Source organism: Lepeophtheirus salmonis, chromosome 6, assembly GCF_016086655.4.
Source record: "Lepeophtheirus salmonis chromosome 6, UVic_Lsal_1.4, whole genome shotgun sequence".
NCBI classification, from domain to species: Eukaryota; Metazoa; Arthropoda; class Copepoda; order Siphonostomatoida; family Caligidae; genus Lepeophtheirus; species Lepeophtheirus salmonis.
Genome location: NC_052136.2, coordinates 18600077 through 18619382, shown reverse-complemented (window position 1 = coordinate 18619382; position 19306 = coordinate 18600077). Strand labels below are relative to the sequence as shown.

General features: G+C 32.9%; 3 protein-coding genes across 3 annotated transcripts; 2 read left to right on the top strand and 1 right to left on the bottom strand.

The window, feature by feature from the left end:
- The first annotated feature begins 756 nt into the window (after positions 1 to 756).
- Positions 757 to 11609, top strand: LOC121120770 (nostrin). Its single transcript, XM_040715628.2, has 5 exons — positions 757 to 1203; positions 1385 to 2147; positions 8537 to 8744; positions 8804 to 9202; positions 10276 to 11609. Exons 1-5 carry the CDS (start codon positions 1080 to 1082, stop codon positions 10858 to 10860), a joined length of 2079 nt encoding a protein of 692 aa, XP_040571562.1. The 5' UTR covers positions 757 to 1079; the 3' UTR covers positions 10861 to 11609.
- Positions 11610 to 11633: 24 nt separating this feature from the next.
- Positions 11634 to 15904, top strand: LOC121120769 (SET and MYND domain-containing protein 4). The gene has a single exon (XM_040715627.2). It carries the CDS (start codon positions 13310 to 13312, stop codon positions 15683 to 15685), a length of 2376 nt encoding a protein of 791 aa, XP_040571561.1. The 5' UTR covers positions 11634 to 13309; the 3' UTR covers positions 15686 to 15904.
- A 1713-nt stretch (positions 15905 to 17617) lies between these two features.
- Positions 17618 to 19144, bottom strand: LOC121119683 (uncharacterized). Its single transcript, XM_040714417.2, has 2 exons — positions 18553 to 19144; positions 17618 to 18435 (listed from the first exon to the last, which is right to left on the bottom strand). Exons 1-2 carry the CDS (start codon positions 18943 to 18945, stop codon positions 17884 to 17886), a joined length of 945 nt encoding a protein of 314 aa, XP_040570351.1. The 5' UTR covers positions 18946 to 19144; the 3' UTR covers positions 17618 to 17883.
- Positions 19145 to 19306: the final 162 nt, after the last annotated feature.

Here is a 19306-nt window from a genome sequence, read left to right as displayed (position 1 = left end):
AGACCAACAAAGACTTACAATTATAACTCTGTATCAAAGCCTCAGGGGTACGCTCATCTTTTATAAGTATGGACGAATGTTCAATCAGGTTATGAATACAATCTATTTAGGAAGGGATATTCCCTAGTCAAGAATTAAATAATAATGACAACTACTGAGGAAATAAATAATTTATTCTTCAGCTAAATTACCAATTTCAAAATACGGGCCACTCACTGGATTTACATCAATGTTCATAAATCATAACACACATAAGGAGGGAAAATAAGTAGAAGAATTTGTTTACAAAATAACAACTTCTATCATGAACTATTACATAAATTACTCGTAATATTCTTTTCGCATTTTTTTTTAAATGAAGAGGAACAGAGTTCAAACATGACAGACGGTCATTTTAAACTATAATTAAAACGAGATCAGCGCCATCTGGCGATTGATACGGTATTATCAACAAAACATAATATAAATAAACATTAAAAGAAATGAGGACAATTACCAGTACCCGCCCGCCCCTCCGTCATTGCGCTCTCATTGATTACTTCTCTGTCTCATAAATATTCGTCAGACAATTAAAATATTTCCCCTTTTGTTTTTTATTATTTATCTTTTACTTATAGAAAGATGAGGGGTCGGATATGAAGTAAATATCCCTGAATGAGCCTCCTTAATGACGAATATTTATTGTAGCATTTCCTACTGTTCGGCGCGCCAAGGCAGTAAACGCATGAAATTAACCGAATAAAAATTTCTTTACGTTAGTAGTGAATATACTTCTCTGGGGAGAGACTACATTTATTGTTGAGTTGAATTTTTACTCACTATAATATCATTTGATAGCTTGAGGCTTTTATTTTGTATTTTTTATTTATATTTAAAAAATATGATCAAATAATAATAGTTGTGTGTATATTTTCGTAAAGTGTACTTTTATCCGTACTTGGAACAACTAAATGGAATTTTAAAAGAGAGAAGAATTATTTGACTGACTGACATAGAGTGGACCCACAGGAAGAAATAAAATATTTATTTCCATTTTTAGTTTTTCTGTACTTGGCATATATAAAGAAAAGAAAGACCCAATGTGGATGGACGGATCCAAGTACTATTTTAGTGATGAGAGCCATGTGTATGGGGGATCTCTAGGTAGCGGTGGACTCTCCATGCGTCGTAGTTTTTCACTCCCTAGATGGATGGATCAAATCGGTAACAGTCAGGATTAAAATATATTGGTTATTTGCATGTGTAGTTACTTGTTGTTGTTGTTGGGGTTACGGGTCGCACAATCCATTTCACTCACATGTCCAGTTCACACCTCTTCTATCTCAATTGATATCCTTAATGTTATAAAGTACTCGCTGACCACATTTGATTTTTAATTGTTCAGTACATGGAAGGATGACTTCTACACAGTTATCCAACATGGTCAATAAACCCCTTCGACGTTCCTCTCTTGCACTTCATCGTATGAACTCCAAGATAAAAAATGGAGGATCTTCTTCTTCATCATCAGGAGTATCCTCCTCCTCCGGCTCTTCCTCATATGCTTCACATCGTTCATCGAACAACGAAGCAGCCTTTGAAGAAATACGGACTTATATCAAGTCAGGAAGTGAATTTACAAAGGACTTACATCACATCCTTCAAGAACGTTCTGAGGCAGAGAATGCCTATGCTAAAAGCCTGAGTAAATTAAGTGCAAAACTACTCAAATCCACAAGGGATTTGGGCCATTCCTCATCAAGTGTGATCAATGCTTGGCATTTTATTGCAGAAGATATGGAATTTACTGCGGATATTCACAAATCCATTGCATCCATCCTAATTGAAGAGTGTGTGAAACCTCTCAAAACTTTTTCTGATATTCAACACAAGTCTCGAAAGTCCATTGAGAGCCTTGTAGACAAAAGAGCTAAACTGTACTCAGAGACTAGGACCTTAGAAACAAAATACAAAGTTAAAAGTTATAGTGCTTGTCGAGACAATGAACGTGTTCAAGATCAGGCACTTGACTGCAAATTAGGTCGTGGTAAGGCTCTCTCTGAAAAAGAACTATCTAAGTTGCATTTAAAACGGCAGAAAGCGGAGGAATCGGCACGGAAATGTGATGGAGATTACTATACGTCATGTTTGAAAGCTGAGCGTTCCAGGTAAGATAAAGCAGTCTAATTAGTGTCTTTTATAATGAGCTAGAATCATCAATATCTCCTTGAAAAGATCGATTAAGATGCATTGGGAATTACTTTCCAGTTTATTGATTCCTTACTTTGATAAAATATAATTAGAATTTTTAGTTAATGAATTTATTTTTAGGATGGCAAAGACTTAGAAAAATGATATTTTTTAAAATATTAGTATGAATACTCTTTTTGGAGTAATTAATACAAATGTGCATTAAACATCATTTTACCATGTGTGTACCTCCTGAATTACAATATTTATGAATGCATCTACTTCTATTGATTTTAATTATTTATGTTTTATACAAGTTGTAACTTGTATAAGCAGATTGTACAAACTTATTTCCATGTTTTAGATCAAAATTAACTATTACAATGGCAAAAATAAGATATTTTCCTTTAATTATTCACTTTTCTTGTCCATAATTGATCGAAAAAGAAAAAAAAATGTACAAATTTAGACATTAAATAGGGATTTTCAGTACATATTACTTTGATTTCATGCAAATATGACTGTTTATCACTTACATCAAGAAGTATTCAATGCAGATGTAAATTATTTTTTTATTCTTAAAACCTCATCAAGATTTTTTGAAATTTGTCGATTTTATATACTACAAAAATCATCTTTGAGTTCCCAAAATGGCGTCTTCTTCAATTATGATGCAATTTATAACGTCAGTGAGAATGTTTTATTGTTAAATCAGGGATTGACATTATAAAGCATCTAACCGGTTATACAATTAATCAAAGACCGAGAAAAAGTTCTTATACTTATTGAAATCCCAAGTTGAGCGTCACGTATTGCTCACAAGTTCTTGAATATTTCCATGGAGGACTCTTCAAGTTACCTCATATTCCTTTCAAGCCCATAATGATAATATATGATCCATAGTGTTAAAACTTTTTGAGTTCCGTATACGAGGGTTGTCGGAAAAGTTGTCAACCTCACAAAGATACAAAAAATGTATTCTTAATTTATATTTTTCAGCATAGCCTCATTTGTAACTCACCACACTTCTCCCAGTGATGCTAGATAGAGATGTGATTAGTCTTAATTTACGAGTGTTGCTATGATCACGTTGAGACTATATTCAGACCACCCTCGTATACCTACTGGCTTTTGAGTCTTTGATTGTGAGATCAAGCCGAGTCGCATGTCTCCAGTCCAAGGCCTAAACATTTGCTATTAATTTTTTTGGAGTAAGGGATCATTGAATCCAATGTATGTACGTAAATAATTGAATTGGATATAATTATATTTCATTGGCTGACTTTATAGTGATGATATTAGAATGATTTAATTACGCAGAACATCAGACACGGCTGATACGTACAACCAACCACTGTGGTTTTTTTTAGAAGAAAGTTTTATTATCCAGTAGGATGTGTAGTATAAGAGTAGTTTTTAAGAAATTAAAGTTAATTTCTCTCTTGTATGTTTACCTTCAATTGGGATTCTCGGTTTTTGTCTTTCAAAATATATAAAAACATGTAGGCACATTCAATCGAAAGAACAGACAAATATGATCATAATTCATTATATGATTATATCTTACGTTATTATTTAAATTCGTCTACTATTCCATTTTTTCTGAAGCTCTATAATTAGTGTTGGATTGGTCCTAGGACTGATTGTCTAATCAGTCTTTTTTTATTGGTCAGATCTTTTTTACCATTCAATGGTCCTAAGGGCCGATACCTCGTTCCTTCATTCCTAGAGTCCTAGCAATCATTATAGGTATTCTTCACTCATGGGGAGGATTGAAAAATATAAATACGAATAAAATAATGAAGGATACTTAAAACTAGTGTTGAGACTCGGTCCAGTAACGAATTTTTTCCCCGGTTCGGTCTAAATGGATTTTTCTAGACTGATTTTTCGGCCCAGACCGCGGTCTTAGACCGTGAAACGATTTGGTCCCACTTAATGGACCAATTTTTTTCACTTCCATATATTATGAGAGACCAGTTTTTTTTTCTAGATCAACTGTCATTCATTTTTTTTTTTTTAAATATCAAAAGTGCACAATAACTTCTATAACAAATACTGTATACATATAACGAGACAACGGGATCAAAATGAATCCAAGCTAACTCTGTTTAAACTTCGTATAACGTCATTCTACTTTTAAAAAACATATGATGTCATATATCTGTAAAATCGGTCTAGAATTTTTATATGAGAGTGGTCAAGACCGAGCTTTCTTGTTGGACCAAACTAATTCGGTCCAACAAAAAATATACGGGTCTCAGACCGGTCTAGGATTTGCAGACTGAAACCCAACACTAGTTAGAACGTATATTTATTAATTAGTGTTGGATTGGTCCTAGGACTGATTTCCCAACTAGTCTTCCGCCATTTCTGGTCTTTTTTTATCGGTCCTATCTTTTTTACAAAAAAACGGTCATAAAGACCGATACATCGCTCTTTCAGTCCTACGGTCCTAGTTATCTTTTTATTTTCTACACTCCTAGCTAGGATTGTAGAATATGAGACTTCAGAAAAATAATTAATGAAAGCTAGAACTTACGTTCTAGTCATACACCTCCTACCTTTAACTTCAGGTATCTTGTCTCTTTGAAGGAGGTTATGAAATATGATGAAACTTCAGCGACTCAAATGACGTAGTTATTAGTAAATTGGTGGAATGTTTAAATTTCAAAAATGAATTGCATTTTTTCCCCTTCAATTTATTTTTCATAAAAACCAAAAAATCCTTGATTTGGGGTGGGATGCTATAGTCCATCCACCCTCTACCCCTGCGAACGCCCCTGGTACTGTTGGATTGGTCTAAAAATTTAAAAGACCGCAGTCGTAATAAAAATTTTCAATCCTATGACTGGTCATTATTGGTATTTTATGGAACCACTACCGCTAAAATTTCATCATAATTCATAACCTCTTTGTAAGAGACAAGATACCTGAGTGCTGGATGTTTGTGACTAGAACGTATTATTATACTTTCCAGCTTTCTTTTATTAATTTCTTCGTTTTTATATTCTTCAATACTAGTTATGAGTGAAGAAAATAATAAGATAGCTAAAACATTAGGACTGAAGGACCGACTAATCGGTCCTTCGGACTTTTGATTATTAAAATGGATCCGAATATATATATATATATATATAAATACTTAAATGGGAGGAGAAGAATTATTAGAACATCAGTCCTAGGACCTATCCAATACTGTCAATGTTGCTACTTAAAGTGGCGCTATCTTGTGACAAAATAATATAAATCCCTAGCTGAAAGATAATATTATTATTTTTTAAATAAGATATACATATCTTTCTCACATAGAGGGCGTTGTCAACATTCTTCCGAGTATTCGCCATTTTTTTCAATAACAAGCTACAGACTGTCATATTAACTTGCGTATAATATATATATATATATATATTTACTTTTCTCATGGCCTATAGAATTAGTTTATTTGAACTTTAAGGATCTTAAAAACACGTCAGTATTTTGCCATTATTCTTCATTTAGCTATAATTTAAGACTAAATTGGACTTGTTAAAGTTATAGTAGATTAATTTATGATTGGTTGGGAATAGGTCAGAAATTAACAAGATCAATTTGGAATTCAACAGATCAACAACGTTCAGAATACTGTTAATGGAGAAAGTAACAAAAAAATCCTCAGCTGAAAACAAAATTCAATGTACATTTTTGTGTTAGGAAGGTGACACCATGTGCAAATTGCATTTGGGTTTTGTGAACTCATTAGAAAACACTGAAACGACTATAGAATGACATCTGTTTTTGGTCTGCTCTTATTTTGACTAAAGTGGAAAATAATTTTCTCATATTAATAAAGTAAATCGAACTTTTAAAAAAAATTATATCTACTTTCAAAGAAAGATGAATCATTTAACAATGATATGGAATGTGTAGTATATATATTTTTAATTTGACCCAATTTTTATAACGAAACACATTCATTACGTACACTGTGCCCTTAAAAACTGTAAATAAATGGAGTTTATTCACAATTCATTCAAACTTTTGAAAGAAAAAATTAGCAGCTGAATAATTTTTTGAAACACTTATTCTTTTTTATTTGCATGACATTTAGCGTAAATATTTAAGAATTTTGATGCAATGTGATCGAAAGAAGTATTGAGCATTATTACTTTAATGAGAAATTCATTTGCTATCACTTATTAACAGAAATTGGGTTGAATACAATTTGTGTATATTGTAACTATTAATGATTATAAGCTAAAATGAAAATAGCTAAATGGAAAATACATTGCTTCAAAAAGTTAGTCGTCAATATATATAACCAGTGATGTAAAAAGTCTGTATTTTTTAGCTATCCCGTTTTTTTTGGAATTGGTAATCTGAAGAATGCATTTTCTTTTCCTCATCTGTTATCATTATTATTTAACTCCTGAGTAATTCTCCTCCTAATACATTCACTTACAGTCAAACCTTGATTGAGCATTTGGGAGCTGCGCTCATCTCAAATTGTTAGGATTACCATTATTATTTTTGGGGTTTTTTTTAAAGCATACCAACACATCATAAATTTTCACAATTTCTAGTCCTATGTAAGGATCCTCACGACACTAATTATAATCCATTATCTCTTTTACTTTGGAGAAGGTTAAATCATCAATCTGACAAGTGCTAATTACATAACTATTTAATTGCTTCTATTTCTAAAAGAGAGGGGTTTTAAGAGTAAAATTCATGTAATCGTTTATGGACCTGATTACCCAATATCTTAATTTTAATTCATTATTATTATGTTAGTGTAGTTGCAGAAGTTTAAAAATTTGCTATATACATTGTAGGTATAACCCCACTCATTTGATCTATGCATGGGTCTTTGGAAAAGTACACTTTCTTGAGTCTACCTTCTCTCTTACACAATTTATTTGTAATGCGTGTCATTCGGTATTTTAATTGTCATTATATTCGGTCATTTTTTTCTTTATAAACCTTAGGAATATATTATAAATTGTTAAAACATATATATTTTTTTCAAAATTGAATCCAGCAAAAATATATTATCATTGATACTAACACATGGGCTGAAAAGGCTAGGGCTTAACTAAGAAAACACGTTGTATTTTTTTTTGGTTCAAATTTGGCATTTTTTTAAATTATTATTATATTATTCGCTTTATTGAGTGGAGTCAAACACTTTTCAATCCATTGCTTAGCTTAAACAGTATATTTTTTACATCAAGAAGCAGTCTAAAATTAAAACACGAAATTGTTTTTGATCCATTGTTTTGGAAACAACAAAAATAGCGTCACGCGTAGGTAAATAACTCACAAATTGGAGAACATATTATCAAGAAATTGTTAGAGCTGTCTTTTAGGAGGTTGATAAAAAAAAATAGCGCCGTCTCTTTGTGAAGCCCAGGGCTTTTCAGCCCATGTAGTACTACATTATTTTAACCGAATCTCATTTTTCAACTTTGATTGGTTGAAATAAATATTTTCTAGACTTTACGAAGACTACTCAATAGCTAGATGTGTTTTTAAAATGTTGTTTTTTGTCAAATGAGGAGGTAAACAACTAAGCCAGGGAATGGAATATTGAATAGTTAGTTATGAAAATCGTGTGTACTTTATGTATTTCAGGAAATGAAAATTAACATAGTAACCCTGCCAATTTGTAGAATATTTTGTAGGAGATAAGCTTAGCTGTTCTATTATCGTTTTATTTGATTAGCCACAATCAGCTGTGGCAAGGGAGGAGGGGAGAAAGAAATACACTAGGACATTGGCGGAACAACTAAACATTACACACAATTTACATCACTATGAATAATTACTCACTAGTGATGAAAATCAGGTTTATTTTTTAGCTTCCCCGTTTTTTTTTGTAATAATAATCTGAAGAATGAATTTCCTTTTGTTCAGCTGTTGTCATTATTATTTAACTTATCTTACTGAACTCATTTTTGACTACATTCAAAACCTGATAGGACATTCATGTATTTTTATACAAGACGGAGATAATCTTGAGGATTTGTTGCAAAGTTATAATTGTAAGTCCTTTTTGGAATGGAATTTGGAATGTAGAATGGAAGATAGACAATTCTTGGCAACGTCATTGTTAATTTCCTTCTCCCCTCCTCCTTTGTCACAGCTGATGTAATGTAACTGATCTAATCAAACGTCATAACAGCGAAGCTGTTCTCCTCCCAAACAGTTTTCAAATTATCAGGGTTACCATGTTGATTTTCGTTTTTTTTAACATGCCCAATATACACAGGATTTTTATCATTATTACTTACTATTTGCTTATATAATTAACAGAATTACTCTTAATATCCCTCCCTCCAATTAAATTTATATAAAATGGATTATAATTTTAATTTTTATTATGCAGGTTAGATTGGGAATCTGGAATTATTCGAGGTTGCTCCATTTTTCGCCAAATGGAAGAGAACCGCCTTGTTCAATTACAAGCTCTATCTGAAACTTATCAATCTGCTCTTAGTGAAAACCTTCCAAAACTTGTTTCTGCATCAAAACGCCTTCAAGAGCCGATCCGAAGCAGTGACGTCGAGAGAGATATGGATGCCTCAAAAGCTAAAGTGAGTTCTCTATAAAAAATACTTCAACTTAGTATGATTTGTAATTTCTTTTGTTACAGTTTGAACTTGACGGAAATGTGCGCTGTGGTGACTCCATACTCCCTGATACCTATGCTGAAGATGCAACAAATGCCATGAATCAAGAACGTCGACGTCAGGCAATAAATGAAATTTTAAAACGAGTTGATATGGATATTGAAAAAGAAAAAAAAGGTCGATCTGGTGTTGAGAATTTGGCTAAAGCGCTCACGGAAACACCAAAGTTTGGAGGAGAGGACTCATTAGTAGATATTCAAGAGAAAATTTCCCATATGTCTTCTATGATTTCCTACTTGGAAGCATGTAAATTTAAGACGACTAATTCATTGAACTACGTTGATGGAAAGACAATGATTGTTCATCCATATATTGATAATTCCAGGAAAGACAAATCGGGAATGAAACTCACTCTTCTTAAGGTAGTGTTAAGACTCAAGGGTAGTACGGGGGCAATGGGTATATTTCAATGTTCCATTCATATCCCTTCACTTTCAAAAATTATTTTTTTAAAAATCACTTAAATGAAGCCCATACTATGGACCAGTGATTCTCAACCTTCTCATCATTAAAGAGCCCCTAGAAATAAGACTTGGGTTAAGGATGCTTTGTTTTAAAATTTGATGACTTTTATAACCTCGTGGAGCTCTTGACGATTCACAGAGGAGCTCCGGTCGAGAACAACTCTTATGGCCTATCAATTGTATAAGTTTCATGAAATGATTCTATATTTTGGGGACAATATTTTATAGTTAAATATATATTAACAGGAAAATAATCCAAATTAAAATTTCTGAAACTCAAAGAAAAAAAGGGGGAACTTTTTATGTAGGGTCATTTATTGGAGTTAATCATATAGTTTCAGTAGCTATAAGGATTTTTTTTCCTTTTTCTATTTAAATCAGGTTACCCATAAAATTACTTTTTCAGATCATAAGGAAAATTATATTAGTATATATATTAAAAAATCATTTTTTTAGTGGTTTACAAAAAAGAGTCCCACGCTTTTTTCTTTAATTGAAATTTTCAGAGTTTTGTTTCTATTCAAATTAATTATGTCTACGTTTAATTAATGAAAGCTTAAGCCACTACCTATGGCCCAAAACTTCCATTAGTGCTGCATTTCATATAAAAAAATTAAATATATTTTTAAAAAAAATAAGATTTGAAACTTACTTCAAATTTTTAAGAAGGAATGAAAGAACAGAGCCTTGTTCATTTATCTTTTCCCGAGGCCCTACTCACGATTAAAGTGGGACTGGCCACAATTTGTCCTTTCCTAAATTTGGATTAGGGCCAGCCAATTTGTTTTGCATAGATCTAACAAAATTTAAGCCCGGAATTGATAGCGTAGACATGTAATACACACAAGCATTTAAAAACTTCACCCAATTTTTTGGGACAAGGCTCAAAAGGGTAAAATATACAAACGTTGGACCCATCCCTATAAATATGAACGATCAATATCATAAATAAGTATTTTCCTTTCTTTTAGTTGCCTTCTAACGCAAGAGGTTTCGGTTCCTTAGACACTATTCCAGACTCGTTTTTAACTTCTGTTCAATTTTGTGATAGAGAAGGATCATCGAGTGGTGTGAGTGAAGTGGGCTCTTCTCCCACGGCTCCTCATAAAACAACGGATGAATTAGTGAATGATCGACATCACCATCACCGACACCATTTCCACAATCATCACCACCACGACATCGGTGATGACGATATCGACGATGAAGAAGATGTTGATGACGACTTTGACAGTGACGAAGATGATGACTATATTCTTAGTAGAAGTCATCACCCTCTGGACATGAGTGGCGGCGTCAATGGGAGTAGTGTCATTCCCAGTGACTCCCAAGAAAATGAAATATCCGAGTTTTATTATCAAGAGAAGCAAGTCTCGTCATCCACAATGGGCCAATGCTCAGCAATTTATGACTACCAAGCCAATCTTCATGATGAGCTAACGATATTCGCTGGAGATATAATTACTATTCATGATAAGCAAAATGACGATTGGTGGTTGGGAGAGGTTCGAGGAGCTGTTGGACTCTTTCCATCAACATATGTTGAAATTAAATAATGAAGATAGTTGAATCAAAAAAGAAATATATATGGAATTAGTTACGTATTCATGTCGTTTTATGTTACTTATTGTGTCTAACAACCTTTAATTAGAAAAGATCAAGGTTAATAGAAATACAAGGTTATACCATAATGTGTTTACAACTGATGTTTGACTTCCATCAAGCTTTTATTTGTGTCGTTATAGTGTAATTGTAGTCGATACGATAAGTTAAATTGAAAATTCTAGCAATAATAACGTCATATCCTATGAGTGGTTGCGTGTTTTGTCAATATCTCCCTATTTTGCACAGCAGTCGGTACGATACATCAAATTGAAAATTCTAGCAAACCCGATTACATTATGGTCTAACCATGTATTTTTATTAAACTTGGAAGAGATACAGATTTTGAGCCATTGTTTCTGTCTCTTTTCGAGCGATAGGTTGCGACATACTATAGAAATAACGACGTGTTGGATAACGTCGTGTAAAATGTCTTATTTTGTATCATTTACATATAATACTCATATTGATGATTAATGAATAATGATTATACTCGCAAGGATGCCATAGACTATATTATTTATAAACAATATTATAAATATAATCAAATTCGTACATGGATTATAATTTTATAGAAGTTTTCATGTATGTATTTCTAATTTATAACTCTTTATCAAGTGGACTCCATTTTGTTGCTATTTATAAATGTCTTCTTGCTGTCTACTAGTATTAAATATAAAAATGGATATATATACAAAAAAAATCCTGGACATATTTGTGTGTGAATCTCATAATTAAACTTTTTATTCAAATTTTATTGTAAAAAGAGGCTTAATGGAAAGCTTAGCACACGGTGTTACTTCACTTACAAAAACATACCATATATTTTCTTGTCAGCTCTAGACTTTTCTGTTTCTCTCCCTTTTTATTAGTCTTCTGAACGTTGATTGGTTGAATTTGAATTAATCTTGTTATGTAGTGAATAATAGATAGGGATGAAAATCCTGTGTGCAATGGACATGTTAAAAAAAAATCAAATGAGCATGGTAACTCAGTTAGAATCAGCTGTAACAAGGGAGGGAGGAGAAAAAGAAATAAACAAGAATATTTTCTAGAATCACTCCGATGTCGATCTTCAATTCGACTCTGAGTCAAACAAATACTTATAACTCTACAACAAATCCTCAGGGTTACGCTCTGTCTTTTATGAGCACACAAGAATGTTTTACCAGGTTTTGAATATAATTGAATTTAGGGGGAAAATAAGTTCACTACTCATGAATGAAATAATGACAACCCCATGTAAAAGAAAATTCCTCCGTCAGATTACCAATTACAAAAAAATGAGGCACCTAAAAAATTCACCGGATTTACATCTCTGATTATAGACTATGATTCAAAGCCCATAACTAGATTTAAAAAACAAAAAAAAACTTAAAAATTTAAAAAAATATAATTTTGGATTTACAAGTAATATTATGATTTTTTTGCGTGTGGGGAGGGGTGCTTGGTTTTTTCAATTTTTTTTTTTGAAAAAAGATTTCAAAAATCCATACCTATTAATAAAAATTTCAAATATTAAGATTTTTGGGGAAAAAAACCATAGCCATTCACAGAAAATTTAATTTTTTGAAAAAAAAATCCAAAAATTAAATTTTTCGGAAAAAAATTCCAAAAATTAAATTAAGTATCAAATTTTTACAACAAAAATTTCGAAAAATCAGATATTGACAAAAAATTAAATTTAAAAAAAAATCTCAAATATTAAATTTTTTGTTTAGCTGCATCAGTTGATGGAATGGCGAAACAACTATGAAATTGTTATTCGATAGTTGTTAATTGGGTCAGGCAATAAGCTTTATTAATATACTTATTAGTTGGTACTGCGTTTAGAGGCCTTTTTCTGTTCCTTTTTTGTAAAGGAAATGTAATGACGTTCTAGAAACTGCATTTTGATATATTTTTTAATATAAACAGAGTATATATAATAGGATTTCCGTTTGCGGTTTCGATCCTTCCTTCCACATATTTTTTACACCATAAAATACCATTGGTTATATATGGATTTTCATCCCTTTCTATATTTTATTATCATAGTATATTATCGAATTACTGCGCATCAAATAGTAATTCCATTGTGTATTTTAATTATAAAGCAGAGTTGGACCTTGAAAGGGATAGTGACAAATTGATAGTTATGAATTATGATGTCGCATATAATTTTGTACATCATCTTCCTTCGCGTTTCAGTGTTGCAAGGGTTTCTGGAATGATGAAATGGAAAGGTTTTGAGGTTGTGTATGAGAAAAGAGAGTACGTTTCGCGAGAGTAAACACGCACTTAGCTGCAGTTCTATGAACTAGGGAGTGCTACTCAAGTGAAAATTGAATGTATGACGTCATGAAGTAAGGGACCTGAGGTAAAATAAATTGGGAGGGAATCAGCGTGTGTTATTCGTTGGAGATGTCAAAGGAGACACAGGGAGGAAGCTGGCAAGGAATCCTGGATTCCTTGACAGAAAAGGCACTAAAGGATGGTCTAGTTCTTGCCTTATCTAGAGCGGATACCTTTGAGGGCAAAATATCTCGTGTCCAATATTCCATTGGTATTCGGAACAAGATTGCAAGTTGGATCAGCCATTGTGCTGAGAATAGATACACTAAATCTGGAGCTGTAGCTTCTAAATTGCGAGACGAGGGCAATATTAAGTTTCCTCAAAAAGAAAATGTGGGAGTTTGCCTACGCCTCTATTCAGAGTCTGTTATTTCCGCTGGAGAATATGGCCCTGAACTGGGTCTTGCTTATGGTAATCGTTCCGCTACGCTCTATCAACTGAATCACTATGAGGCAGCGCTTGAAGACATTCATCTGGCTTTTAAACATCATTATCCTCTAAATCTCAGATATAAACTTCATCAAAGACAAGGATCCTGTCTTGCTCAATTGGGAAGGTTCTCGGAGGCCATTCAAGCCTTTGAAAGAGGTCTCACCTCTCTTAAAGATGCCCTTAAACTTAGGCCCGAAAAGAAAGATGCTCTGGCCAAGGATATTAATGCTCTAAAGGTGGAAGTAATGAATTCAAAAGACACCAAAATTGAGTCTTCTACGGCAACATTGCCTCCTTCCGAGCCGTCCAATGGAAACAATCCGGATTTCCCTTCTGCATCTTCCAAATTAACTCTTCAAAGGTATAATGGTGAGAGACGGGTTGTAGCTCATGAGAAAGTAGATCTTGGTGAAACGCTGTTTATAGAATCTCCCTATGCCATGGTTTTATTGCCTGGATTTTATTCTACTCTATGTCATCATTGCACAAAAGCCTTTGTTGCTCCAATTCCTTGCCTTAAATGCACACAGCCTCGCTTTTGCTCCGAAAAATGCAGATCCATTGCTTGGGACGTCTATCATCAATTTGAGTGCACAGGCCTTGACTTGGCACACTCTGTTGGTATTGCACACTTAGCCCTAAGGATCATTCTGAATGCTGGATTTCCTTTAATAAAGTCTTTGATGAAGGATATTCATAAGGTTTGGAAATATAAGGGCTCTTTAAATTTTGAGGAAATCGATTTTGTGGACAATGACATCTGTAATGAAAAGAAGAATAGTTACATTAAGGTATTTAATCTTATGGATCACGTTGATGATTTATCACCCGAGGATCTGTTTCAATATACTGTAACTGCCATTCTGCTCACTACGTACCTGCAAAAAAGAACCAAGTTCTTTAAACAAGCACCTTCCTCCCTTGAGTCCAATATGGAAAACCTTGGATTGAATGAAAGTGATGATCCTGAAATGTTTCTATTCATTGCTGGGTTGATGTTAAAGCATATTTGCCAACTTGTTTGCAATGGTAGTGCAATTTATGAAGTTCTTCCTGAGACTGTATCTGACTGTGATATGGATGTTTCAAATAATAATCCTATTGTTTATTCTACGAGTCAACAAAGAGTGGCCACAGCTATTTATTCATCCGTCTCCATGTTGAATCATTCCTGTAACCCTAATGTGATAAATTCCTTTCACGAGGGAAAAATAATCGTTCGGGCCATAAGGCCTATTTCTAGTAAATCCGAAGTGTTCAACTGTTATGGACCTCATTTTAGAAGGCATTCTCTCTCAGAACGAAGAGAAATGCTTCAATTCCAGTATCACTTCCACTGCACCTGTGAAGTATGTTCAGATGAGTCCAAGTTTAATTTCCAGGATCGCTTTCTCGCTCTCAAATGTCACTTTTGCGCTGGTCCAGTTTTTGATTCTGGTAAGGAAGGTGGTGGATCCCCCTCCTCTGCTCCAGGAATATGTGGGGATTGCGGAAGAGAGCAAGAAAATTCAGATCACGTACGAGAAGTTCTTGTTGCTTACAATTTGTATAAGAATGGTATAGATGCACTAGACCGAGGTCTAGTATGCGATGCCTTGCCTTTACTTCAGAGTTGCTATCAAATGCGCGTCGAAGCATTATATGCTAATCATCGTGAAGTCACTGAGGTTGCTAATCAATTAGCCAAAGCTTATTGTACCATGGGATCCTTTGAAGAAAGTGCTCAATATCTTCAAGTGACACTCCCTGCCATTTTAGAGCGTTTTGGTGAATACAGTCTGGAATATGCGTATGAATTACTCAATTACGCAGACGTCATGATTTGTGATTTTCAAGATGGATCTAAAAGAATATCTCGATTTCTAGAAAAAATAGAAGATACTAGGAATTGTCTTATAAAAGCTGCCACTGTTTTTGATCTTCATTATGGGAAATGGAATAAAACCTACCGTGAAACTATGGTCAAATTTAAAAAGTTAGATTTCTTCTCAGAAAGTTACTCGGACAGTTGAATGAATCCATATGTTGACCTATTCATTTATTATTGTATTTCACTTAATCATTTATACATAACGCACGCAAATCATTTTTTTTTTTTTGTTTTGTTTAATTTTGTTGAACCAGTTTTACTCAAGTAGAATTGACAATATTTATATTATATAATTACATAAATACATAATATATTTACTTATAAATACACTTTTTGCGAGTGAATAAATATATTAAACTTACTATATGGGGTGAGTTAGTACAAAGACGAACAAAAATCAAGACAAAGCAGGGGGTGGGCCGTAGGGGCTGTAATTTTTTTCGTCATTCGTGCAAACTACGCAGCAGAGCAAAAAAAATAATTTTCTGTAAATAGCTATGAATTTTTGAAAATTTTTTCTGAAAAGCTGATTATTTTTGAAGTTCTTTACAATAAAAAAAATGTATTTATTTTCAAAAAAATTCAAAAAACAAGCCCTCATTAAAATATTTTAGTCAATTATTAAGGTTTTGTATTCAAATTTCAAGAAAAGTGATATGTTGAAATACTCATAACAATTTAAATTATAGTTAAAACCCTTAATTTAATTATAAGATTTTTCAAATAGAATCTATCAACTTATATTTATTTCCTTGTGTCAATGAATTTTTGCAATTTCAAGTAGTGAAACTAATTGAGCCTTCAAAGGAACTCTCAGAATGATTTGTGGTTAGAAATTAACGATAATGATCATTCGAAAAATACAAATGTAAAATTTGAATTGTAAATATTTAAGAGGGCGGGATTGGTTGTCACAAATGCCTTTAATGAGTTGTTTATAGGACTTATTCCATAAAATAAAGCTTATACTTATCCAGACTATTCATAGAAAGTTGCATGCCCTAATTCTGCCTTTGCAATCTCAAAAAAAGACATTTTTCTTTAAATAAAGTATATTTTCACTTGTCTTCTTGTAATTAACACTGTTAACGTGGGGGAAAAGTTCTTCAAATGAAAATTGAGTCTCAATTCTTTGAATATCTTCATCGATTCCTCAAGAAATATAAGATACTATATATCCAGTGAAAATTGAAATGACATTTCAGTCTAAGTCAAGTCTTGATTGTGTGCTCAAGTTGAGTTCCATCTCTAATACACAGATTTACAACAAAAATTCATGATTTTATATCTTTCTAATGTCATAAATTAATTGCCGATTAATCTTTCGTTCTGTCGAATTCTTTTTCGTTTAAAATGTTGCAAATCATTATGAGAAGTTCAAATTTGTAAGATTGTTAAATGTTATGTTCTTCTTTACGGAGTAGGACTATCCCAGAGTAGGAATACAATTCAACTTTTTATCATTTGTCATCAAAATTAATGTCAAGTTACTTAAGTAATGATATATGAATTCATCGTATAATCAGAAATCATTCCCAGGATTAACTCAATGGCATAGTTAATTAACAATAGACTAAAACCCATGATTGGGGAAGGTTCTAACATTTGAAAAAATATTTTTTGAAATTAAAATCAATGCTCCAGGATGAATATACATTTATAAAAGTCAAAGAATTTGTAGACCAGACTTTGAAGGATCACTGTGTTATATTTCAGGTCAAAACAAGGCCATCAATCATCATAATTAATATTACATATATGCGACAATGAATTCTGTCCTTCACTATTATCTCACCAATACGCAGTATTTTTCTAATGTGTCATCATTTCACTTCTAATGAGGCCAATTACTTTTATTGTTTTGCCTTCAAATGGAGAGCCCCTCCTTCAGTTAACTATAGTTCTCTTCATGAGTAAATTAAGTTATCAAGAGGAAGACTATGGTTGACTAGTCTAAGAATGTAAGGGATACCCTAGCAACATCTCTACCAGAAATTACTAGACCCTAAAAAAATAATTCACCAACAAACCATCGAGACACATTTAAATCTTTAAAAAAATGCATAATTAAAAATAAATATAATCAAGTATATATTTTGGAAGGGATGCAAATTATAATCCATTTTTGAGTACTACATTCATCGAACTCATCAAAAAGGCAATTAAATATATATTTAATAACTTCTTAACCTAATTTAAAATTGCAGAAGAAATAACCCAAGGTACTATACATAATCACCTTGGTATATACAATGTTAGAACTCTCAATGTGCGCTTGTTTATCCCCCTGGCGGAGAAAAATAGTAACATACGATGAACTTTAGCAATAATACTTAATATCTAAGTATTCATTGACTGTTGATGATTCTGATTGTCGTTGTGTTTCTTCAAAAGGTGTACCATTTTTTTGGAAGTATTTGTGTCCTTGCTAACTTCCTGAAGCATTGTAGAAAAAATTATTGAAACGGTTATCCTATGAATGTTAAACATAGTTCCCAAGAATGTAAATGACATGTTATGCTTCAGTTTAACAAGGAAGAGAAGGAGGCGATCAACTAATGGCAAACCTTGCACTTTTTTGAATTTTGACTCAAATTGAAGCAGTAAAAAATCGAAAAACCACTTTTCTACTCCACAGCATGCTTTAAAGTCTTCGTTTGTAACTACATTCTTTATTGAGAAACGATTTTTAAATTCTTCGTCTGTTTTAATATCCACTGAAGTTCCCTTATTTTTGTAGTGAACCTTGGGCATAGCGGTTCCCATTTCGGAAGTGCTGGGCGGGGCGTTGAACTGGCACGATAAATCTTTACCATCAAAGTGTGAGAAAAAAATGGGTAAATGAGACAGAGATTGAAATTCGCCATCGGTTTGCGTAGTTCTTGATGATCTCTGAAAATGTAAAAATACACATTATTGAAACACGAAATAAGAAATAACTTTTTCTAAAATATCAAATACACCAATGTTAAATAATCTTTAAATTTGTAACTTGTCAAATATACATACACTTGAGTCAACTTTGCTCGTTGGTACTTCCAGTCTCTTCTTTATTTCTCTTCGTTTAAAGAAACGGCCGTGACGCTCTATATCACTAAAGGTTCTGGGATGGACATGGGACGTTGGAAATAAAGTCGGAAAATAGTCAGGATGACCGCGAGTGGGATTGTATTTGCCAGTAATAAAATGTTTGGAGCATATGCGACTCCAATAACGAGGCTTCCACATAGTCCCATCCTCATTCACTCTCTTAATAGCCTTGATCCAGAGTTCTCTTTGTTCCATATTACGAAGTGGGAAACAAAACATTTTTACGTTTTCAAGCCCTTTTCCATAAGCACTATCGCATCCCACGACAGAACAGTAAGAATAGGGCTTCTTTTTACGATTTTGAACACTCATATTGAACAGCCAGTTGGCTGTTATTACTGATTAATAATAAATAAATAAGTAATTGAATACAGAATATTCAGTTAAAAACAATCATCAAATCATCGTATATTACTATTTTTCACCACTAGGGTGATAAACAAACGCACATTGAGAGTTCTAACATTGTCTAATTTTTAACATAATAGGACCACAAAGAAAATAAACTGATGATCAAATAAAGAAAATGATAAGCTGAGAAAACGCCGCAAACTATGCCAAACTCACATCACTACATAAAAAAGGAGAGAGAGAGAGATGTAAAAAAGAAGAAAATGAAGAAGAAGAAAAGAGATGAAGGAGTGCTACTAGTCCGGGAGTGTGTTAAAATAGA